The sequence below is a fragment of the Pelobates fuscus genome, chromosome 9 (assembly GCF_036172605.1).
Source record: "Pelobates fuscus isolate aPelFus1 chromosome 9, aPelFus1.pri, whole genome shotgun sequence".
Taxonomy (NCBI): Eukaryota; Metazoa; Chordata; class Amphibia; order Anura; family Pelobatidae; genus Pelobates; species Pelobates fuscus.
Window position 1 is genome coordinate 142,349,463 of NC_086325.1, and position 10,204 is coordinate 142,359,666.

Sequence of the window (10,204 nt, forward strand, 5' to 3'; positions counted from 1 at the left end):
GTTATTATATATATTATATATATACGTGTGTAAATTAATTATAAGTGTATTTTTATATTAATATATGTACATATTAATATAAAAATACACTTAGCATGACATATTATATATATATATATGATATATAGACATATATTATATAGGTATAATATATGTCTATATCATATATATACACATATATAATAATATTTTTTTTTTTTATTAACTTTCACTTTTAATTTTTTTTATGATTTTACACATGCAGGGAGACTGCCTGTCAGCACAGACAGTCCCCCTGCAGGCAGAGACTAGGACACATATTGTGACCATGTGGTCGCCCTGTTAGGCGATCACATGGTCACAGGGGTCCTAAACCGCCATGGGGAGACTGTCTGGGCTGCAGGCAGTCTCCCCACACCGGGAGCACCGCCGATCGCCGCCGGGGGAACGACGGCGATCGGGTAAGTACATTGGACGGTTAGGACGGTTCAGGACCGTCACCGGTCGGCAACGCAAAAATGCCGATGACGGTCCTGAACCGTCCTCCGTCCTTAAGGGGTTAAGATTTCCATTCATTGGAGGTAATTCACTCATCACAACTGAGCAAAAAAAGTAAAAACGACCCTGATTATTGGGTGAAAAATAACATTTTCCCATAAGAGAAACTGTCTCTTCTCTGGAACTTGAAACTTTGATTGTAATACTCACTTTCATATTAATGATTCCACAATTGACATCACAATTGTAGATTATACTAGCTTTAGTGTAACTATAATCTTAATTTTATTAATGACAGGAGGCGAATATTTGCTTGTCTCTCTTTACTTGAACTCCACAGCAGCACATTAACATAGAGAGAAAACACCAAAGACAAAAAACATATGCATCTATAAAAGACTCCTCCCAATCCACCATTTCCTCTTTCATGCTGCGACAACAAAATATACAACAAATGCCAAACAACTAAAACATGGAAAAGAGAAAAAACATAACAAGGAATGCCATCCGGACGAAACCTCGAAGAATGAATGTGAGCTTGGATTTCATCCGGCGAAACAGTTGAATCTTTGAACTGTAGACGAAACATTAAACTGAAACTAAATAAACCGAGTTGAAAACCCTGATTAGTGAACGAAATGTACTGAGAAAACGTAAATCCCATGATCCAAACTAAAAATATGACAGACCCGAGACACATAATCAACAACCGGAAATACAAAATACCGGACACCACCCCCAACCCCAGAACTCATCTCGACTACAAGTCTAGGCCAGGCGACCAGACAAAAAAAAAGCAGAAAACAATCAACACAATCCATCCAAACAAAAAAGGGGGGGAAAAACAAACTGGGAGGGAAATATTCGCCTCTTGTCATTAATAAAATTAAGATTATAGTTACACTAAAGCTTGTATAATCTACAATTTTATAGCATGACATGAGGCTTCATATTTGCTGTTTTAACGCTCCAACAGCAAAACCAAAGAAGCATGATCCGATGGTCTAAAATAAAATTGACAAAGTATCCTCACGGGACCAGTCTGCCGAACGTAAGATGTCCTGAAGGGAAGCCCCTGCCATGAAAGCTCCGGAAGCCGCGGCGCCCCTAATCGAATGCGCCCCGAAGGTCGCATTCACCCCTGCCAGACTCAAGAGCCATCTTATCCATCGGGCCAGGGTAGGGGACGAGACCGGCTTGTGGGGCCTGACATACGAGATCAACAACTGCCCCGAATGAGAAGGACGAAATGGAGCGGTAACCGCTACATATAGAGCCAGTGCCTTCGCCACACATAGTTTAGGCGCATCCCTAAAGTAAGGATACGACAGTCGTCGAATCCGACTTGGTACGCCTAACCACCTTGAAGGAGACCCCTTCTGGCGAGAATGTGAAGGCGTTGACATCAAAGGCCCGAACATCCGAAACCCGTCTGAACGAGACCAGACACAACAAAAGGGCAAATTTCGCCGAGAGCTGGCGAAGGGAAGGGTCCTGGTTATCCGGCCATTCCCGAAGGAATGCTAATACTAAACGGACATCCCAGAGGGAAGAGTACTTGGGCGCCGGAGGACACGCCAGCCTCATCCCGCGCAGGAGTCTGCAAACCAGCGGGTCCTGCCCGATGGGAAAACCTCTAAGCGGGACATGCGCCGCCGATATAGCCGACCTAGTAACGTTAACCGAGCGGTAGGACCGACCCATGTCAAATAGGTGGGACAAGAAGTTCAGTACGCTAGTTACAGGACTTGTAAAGGGATCGATATCCCGTTCCAAGCACCAACGACACCAGGAACTCCATGCTGAAAGATAACACCTCCTCGTCCCAGGGGCCCAGGAATCCCAGAGAAGGTCTCTAGCCGACTGCGATAATGCCTCGACATTCCAGGCACCCCTGAAACAGTCCAGGCCACCAAGAGCAGGTGGATGAGAATTGCCCCGGGAGTCCGAGAGGAGCATACGATGAGAAGGGGCTCCCGATAGGATAGATCTAAGAGCTCCGGAAACCATGCCTGACCCCGCCACAGCGGAGTCAACAGCACCAAGGACACATGCTGACGTCGAACATGAAGCAACACCCTGGGAATCATAGCGAACGGAGGAAACGCATACGCTCCCTGCGACGGCCACACCTGGAGGAAAGCGTCCACCGCTGTGCACTCCGGGTCCGGGAGCCAACTGAAGTACCTCGAAGTCTGGTGGTTCGTCCTGGAGGCGAAAAGATCCACGTTGAACGGACCCCTCTGTCGTTTGAGATTGAGGAAGACGTTCCGAAGGAGCTTCCAGTCGCTGGCATCCCTCCAATGTCTGGAGAACCAGTCCGCCGTCAGGTTCAACACCCCTGGAAGATATTCCGCTTGCAGGGTGATGTTGCGTTGGAAAGAGAAACTGTATATCTCCTTCGTCACCTCCGATAGTGCTCGAGACCGAGCGCCTCCCAGGCGGTTGATGTATTGCACTGCTGAGCTATTGTCCATCCGAAGGAGTACGCAGCAGTCCGACAGGTGATTCGCCAGGCTCCGTATCGCAAATGAACCCGCAATCGGCTCCAGGCAATTGATGTGGGAATCCGATTCCTTGGCCGACTACGGGCCCCTTGTGGACCCCCGTCGCGCACGAGGCACCCTAGCCCCAAAGACTCGCATCCGATTCCAACACGAAATCCAGGGTTGTCCCGAATATCGCCTTGCCGTTCCAGGCGGACATATGCAGGAGCCACCAGCGCAATTCGGTCTTCACGTCCGATGACCGGGAAATCATCTGATCGTAAGAGGGCCTCTTGCGTAGAAAATGCGCCTTCAGCCGTTGCATGGCCCTGTAATGTAATGGGCCCGGGTAGATCGCCTGTATCGAGGCCGAGAGGAGACCCACCACGCGAGCCAACATCCATATGGGGATCCGGTCCTGCCGTAAAACACGTCTGATCTCCTTCCGAATGGCCGCTATCTTTGCCACAGGTAGTCGGAGAACGCATTCCTTCGCATCGACCATGAAACCCAAGAATTCCACCGTCTGTGAAGGCTCCAAGGCCGATTTCTCCAGATTGACCACGAAGCCCAGGTATTCCAACAAAGAAATTGCGGAGTGCGTCTGATATCTGAGTCTGGAGGGGTCCTCGCAAAAGATCAGCAAGTTGTCCAGATAGATGATGCAGCGTACGCCCTCTGACCTGAATCGGGCGACCACCGGTTTCAAAAGCTTGGTGAAGCACCAAGGAGCTTCAGGGGGAAGGGAAGGCATGTGAATTGGTACGGAGCGCCTCTCCATATGAATCTGAGGAAACCTCGACGGGCCTCGTCCACCGGGACGGAGAGGTACGCGTCCTTCAGGTCCAGTCTCGTGAACCAGTCTCCCGGACGGAGAAGGTCCCAAAGAAGGTGAATGCCCTCCATCTTGAAGTGGTTGTAGACCACTAGCGGGGTAATGAGCAAACGGGGATTCCCGCTCGGCGCACGAAGCCGGCGGGCGGGAATCAGAGTCAGCGCACGAGGGACCGCAGGAGTCTTACTCCACGGTCCCGTCGGTCTGCACGGGAAGCGGTCGGAAGACCGCTTCTCGGCGACCACACTGAAAGCAAAAGACCCAGAAACAGGGCTTCTCGGCGACCACACTGAAAGCAAAAGACCCAGAAACAGGGCAAACACCAAAAGAAAAATCAGGGCAAATAAAATAACTAAGAGCTAACAAAAACCCCAAAGAAAATAAAAGGGGGGCACCAAACAACCGAGAATAAATAAACAGAAATAGCAGTAAAACAGATTCAATAAAATTACAAGAAGTAGAAAAAGACACCACCACCCTAAATAATAGGAGGTAGTGGTACTCTGACCTGTACTGTCTGCGGAGCAGCAAAGAAAGAGGAAATGGTGGCTTGGGAGTCTTTTATAGATGCCTATGTTTTTTGTCTTTGGTGTTTATCTCTCTATGTTAATGTGCTGCTGTGGAGTTCAAGTAAAGAGAGACTTAAGCAAATGTGAAGCCTCCTGTCATGCTATAAAATTCAGTCCAGACATAGCCATTTTAAAGCATGATTAACAGGGAGCTAAAATGGAGGTACACAGTTGCAGGATTAAGAGGTATGGGATTCTTCATTTACATTTTATTTTATGTTAAACTTGGGGGATAAGTAAACCTAATATTAAAGGGAAACTGTCACCCCCCCAGGAACTTTCCTTAAAAGTTAATTAATATTGGAGAATGTTTGAAATTTAAAAGGCTTACAAAAAGGTAAAACAAGTTAATGAAAAACAGGGACTTCAAGCCTAGCTGCATTTCTCTTAATTAACACCTACCAACTATCAAAACAGTCAATTAGATAATTAAATACAAAACTCTGAACAGCTCTCTACTGCCTTCCATGGGATGCTCTGTCTCAAACACACTGAGCCTCCTGGAGGCATCAATACATCCAATTTTAATAGTTATCTCCTTCAAAGCCAGAACAAGTACTCCAGCACTATGCATCACCACTGGCTTGTTCAACACCTGTATTATGACCCAATAGTCCCAGGTTATACCCAATGGTTAAAATGGTCAGCGTTGTGTGTGTGTATATGCAGGCTTGACAAATCCTAGGTCACTATGGTACCAATAGTTCTCTACTTCAGAGTTACATAATTGTAGGAACTGATGGAGTGGGAATAAGACTATAAAACTATATAAATCTCAGTTTCCCATGATGTACTAGTTCGCCAGTCCATGTGCAGTTGCAGACAGGCAACTCCTTTATCAGGAATGTAATCTAATCTACTCTAAATCCCTGCAAACTAGGGGTTTATGCAAAAAATGTATTTTTTTCCACTGGAGGATGGATCAGTGGTGACACTCTGTAAACCTATAACAGCCATCCCATGGCTGCTATCAATTTATGTTCAGATAATCCGGTATGCCCAGATGTCTGGGGCTCTGTCTCCTGCGGTCCAAACACTGCATGCAAAAACTGTAAAAAAAAAAAAACTTAAGCAACCTGGAACTCTTGCTGTGATTTTTGCAAATAGCTGTTGTTGAAGCTCTACTCAAAGCTGAGTAGAGATTTGTGCTGCATAGAGTGTCAATAGAAATTGTAAGCTCACCATCTGATTCCAAACAGTGCAGGGAGTTTTAATGGGTCATATCTTTCCTATTATAAGGGAGGGGGGAGAACGTAATGGACTCTACTATTTCACTGTAAACATATTAGCAGTCTATTTTTTAGAAATATGAATTGTCTGTATTTGCTGTATGTGGGCATTATGCTAAATTGAAGATAACCATTTTGTACTGCGATTGATGACTTCAGTGTCCTTACAAATACCTAAAATAAGTTATTTGACTATTTTAATCTAGTTTTGTCACACATACTGTATGTAAGGAATAAATCCATTTTTGCTTTAATAACAACGTAGACCCTGTGCGAAATAGTGCAAAATACAGGACACTGTATACTAGAAATGTGAAAAAAGGTTTTTTGTTTTTTTTAAAAGCTATTCATCCAAATCCTGGTGATCGTTGATTGAATTGATTCTGAATGGTATCACCGGCAGAATCTACAGTTGAGATTGATTCGGAAGCTATTTTTTCCACTATCAACAGGAATTTTATTCAAATGAATTGCTTCAAAATATTTTTTTTGTTCATGTCTACCCTATACTGTCTAAAGCTTTTAATTCCACAAATAGTTTTCTTTTACTGTAAGTTTTTATTTATGTATTTTAAGAGTATATACGTGTACCAGGGATATATGATATGAGAGCTTACATGGAACAAGCCAAAGGTAACCATTTACAACATATTAGGCTATACTTCTATGTGATCGATCTAGAGAGCATGAATTTCTGTATGTGTAAAAAAATTAATTAAAAAACCTCAGTTGTGTTAATTGCCAGATAATTGCTTGTGCACATCTCGTATAACGCTTGACAAATAGTTTCCAAATATTTTTTTAAAGGCTGAAAAAATTAGTGAATAAACAAATGTGTAAAAGTACATAATTAAAATTTTTACATTCCTCTGAAAAGCAATCTATAAGCAAAATTTCTGTTACAATATAATTACATGTTGGATATGTATCCTTACTTGAAATAACATGTTATACCAATTTCATTCATTCACAAGTGCTCTGTAGTAAAGGAAACACTCCAAGCACTATAACCACTACAAATAGCTGTAGTGGTTATGGTGCCAAGAGTGCCCTGTCTGTTAGTTGTAAACCAATTTAAGAATGATCCGCTACGTGCCTGCCACCACTGTTTCCTCTGTAGACGAATGCTTCTGTACTGAGCTAAGCCTGTAGGTTCAGGGCTGTGCTCATTGACTGAGAGCACCCTGCTGTGTTTTCAGTCAGTGAGCTGGCTCCTGCACTGTTGATCTTGGCTCAGTGGAGCTAACAGAGGCTGCAGGCAGGAGACCCTGGCTGAAGAAGGCATGCAGCAGACCACAGGTAAGTTGACAAACCATTCTTAGGCGGTTTGACTTCTTACGCTGTTGTGGTGCCAGGTCACTCCTTGCACTCTAAACTCTACAGCGGGCTGTAGTGGATATAATGCTTAGGGTGTTCTTTTTAATTTTCACTCCTTCTCTGGTGGACTAATCTGACCCTTCTTTGTTTTTCTGTTAAAGATTGAGAAGCTGCCGCCTGAATTATTTCAGTGTAAGAAGTTGAGGACCCTCAACCTTGGGAACAACACACTAAATTCTCTACCATCAAGAGTCGGAGAGCTCACTAACTTAACGCAGCTAGAGCTCCGTGGTAATCGCCTGGAGTGTCTGCCCGTGGAGCTGGGGGAGTGTCACCTCCTGAAGCGCAGTGGGCTGGTGGTAGAAGAGGAATTATTTAATACCCTCCCTCTGGAAGTCAAGGAGAAGTTAGCAAGGGCAGACAAAGAGCAGATCTGAGCTTCATTTTCAGATACATCCTGGGAATAAAACGAAAAGCAGTAGCGACGTTTCAAATGTTGGTAAGGTGCATGAAGAGGATCCGGATTTATGAGGATTATGCAATTATGAACTGCCACAAAGAACAAGTCGGAACACTATTTTTTATTGAGACTTACTGATCGTCCATTCTGGAATGTTAAAAGGGGTGAGAGGTCTGCACATTCTGTGCTTGCCAGCTGTGCACAATAAATATATAACTAAACCCTCTAAAATGTTACATGGAGCTTAGAACAATCCCAGTTTTGGTCCTTAGACCCGCAATCTGTTACAGGGTGTGTATGTATGCTGATGATCCCTGGATTAAAGGAAGGACCCCTCCTATTCCTGTTTGTGTACAGGAGGATACATTGCTAGCTTTGCTTGGGACATCCACTTTTAGTTATAGTCATAAATATTCATCCTGTACTTCCTCCTGCACTGCCTAAAAATAGCAGGAGTATAGATGCTTCAGTTTCATCTGTAGCTTGCTTGCTAATCCTTTTATCAATGTGCAGTTTCTCCAGCTGGTTCCAGACTACAGCTTCCATCATTCCAAGGAAGGCTGAGATTGATGAGAGTTGTAGCTCACGCTGGCTCTCATGGTACAAACCGGGAAAGTCTTAAGTTGTTTTCTTTTTTTTTTTTTTTTTTTGTAATAAAAGTTTTTAAGGCCTAAATATTTTGCATGCAGCTTAAAAAGGTGAAGAGCGGGGGGAGATCTTGGTAAACACTGGCAGCGACCTGGTTAGCTATGCATCCTGGGAGGACAATGCTATCCTTTTACTGTTGCAGAGTCTTATCACAACTTTCCTATCTCCCCACGAGATGGTGTAATACCCTCTATTACTTCTCTACTACACTGGTGATGTTGCCAAATATGCAGAAAAACAAACCATTTTACTAAAGTGTCCTATAAAGTATTGTACTGGTTGGACAAATATAGTGTCTGTGTGTGTATACGTATGTATGTACACATATACACAAACACTGTTTTAAAAATTGTTGCCTTTTTTAAATGAAATTTGTGTACACATTTTTTATTTATTTTAAATTTGTTTTTATATATTTTTTTCCTGTATTGGACATATAATAGTGAGATTTCCCCTTCTCTCTCTTTATAGGAAACCCTTTTCTTTTTCTTTTAACTTTTATATTATTAGTACTGATAATAAGCACATGAATTAGTCTTGTGCATTTTTCTGTAATAAAAACATGTAAGTGAAAGGATCACTATAGGGTCAGGAACACAAACATGTATTCCTGACCCTTTAGTGTTAAAACCACCCTCTATCCCCCCTGGGCCCTGGCCAATCAGCATCTCCTCATAGAGATTAATTGAATCAATGAATCTCTATGAGGAAAGTTCAGTGTCTGCATGCAGAGTGAGGAGACACTGAATGTTTGGATGCATTTTAGGCAGCCAGGACCCAAATTTTGCTTTGCTTTAGCAAATTTTAGAATTAATACTCGTACACATAAAGTTGACTCCATTATTTGGACGTAGTTTTCTTTCGTAGAACCTTCTGCTGGGTTCCATTCATCCCCACACTGGCCCGGTGTCAATGTCAGCCTGAGTTAGCTGCCGGAAGCACACTTGCAGAGTTGCTCACTAAAATGAGAATTGTGGGGAATTCAAAGTGAATTACAAATTTAAGGTCAAAATAGCTGAACTAAAACAAATCTCCCAGTCCGTTATTTTTCCAGTGCAGCTACTTTGGTCTTAAATTCCCTTTAAAGGGACACTATAGTCACCCAGACCACTTCAGCTCAATGAAGTGGTCTGGGTGCCAGGTCCCTCAGGTTTTAAAACACAAAAAATTGTCACTATATGCTCTGAGACACACAAGACACCTTAGGTTAAAGTATTCCCTAAAGACACTTAAAGGATCATTATAGGGTCAGGAACACAAACATGTATTCCTGACCCTATAGTGTTAAAACCACCATCTAGCCCCCCTGGGCCCCTCATGCCTCCATAAATATAGTCAAACTCTTACTGTATTCAAGCCTGAAGTTGCTGGCTCTGCCCTGTCTGCCTCAGAAAAACAAGCAGTCTGCTGACATCATCAGAAGTGGTAGCCTGATCCAATCACAATGCTTCCCCATAGGATTGGCTGAGACTGACAAAGAGGCAGATCAGGGGCAGAGCCAGCACGATTCAAACACAGCCCTGGCCAATCAGCATCTCCTCATAGATATTAATTGAATCAGTGAATCTCTATGAGGAAAGTTCAGTGTCTGCATGCAGAGGGAGGAGACACTGAATGTTTGGATGCATTTTAGGCAGCCATGACCCAGGAAGGATCTCTTACAGCCATCTGAGGAGTGGCCAGTGAAGTTATCACTAGGCTGCAGGGCCGCCATCAGGGGGTGACAACCATGACGGTTGTCATGGGCCCGGCGGACCTGGGGGGCCCGGACTGCTCTGGCAGTCCTGGGCCCCACTTTCCCTCCCTGCACACATAGATAGCGAATTTTGCTATCTATGTGTGCAGCCGCGGGCCCCCTAGCTCCCTGTTACCGCAGAGGGGGCCCAGGCAGCACACAGCTTCTTCTCTCTTGTAATAACTCTCGCGAGACCCGGTTGCCATGGCAACGCTCCGCGGGTCTCGCGAGAGTTATTGGAACAGAGGAGAGAAGAGAAGCTGTGTGCTGCCTGGGCCCCCTCTGCAGTAAAGGGGAGCCGGGGGCCCCCCCACCGGACCACCAGGGATCATGGAATCTCCCCCCTCCCTGGACAAGGTAAGCAGGGAGGGGGGAGAAACGTAATTAGATTTAAAAAAAAAAAAAAAAAATATGTAAAAAATGTTCCCCCGTCCTCTGAGTCCCACCG

General features: G+C 44.3%; 1 protein-coding gene across 2 annotated transcripts in view; it reads left to right on the forward strand.

Moving 5' to 3' along the window:
• LOC134573123 (volume-regulated anion channel subunit LRRC8A) overlaps positions 1-8,720 on the forward strand; it is a 48,898-nt gene extending 40,178 nt beyond the window's left edge. For both annotated transcript variants that reach the window (XM_063432630.1, XM_063432631.1), the window contains exon 4: positions 7,075-8,720. In XM_063432630.1, the coding sequence (XP_063288700.1) occupies positions 7,075-7,350 (276 nt within the window). In that variant the 3' untranslated portion in view covers positions 7,351-8,720. The remainder of the gene's footprint in view (positions 1-7,074) is intronic.
• Positions 8,721-10,204: the final 1,484 nt, after the last annotated feature.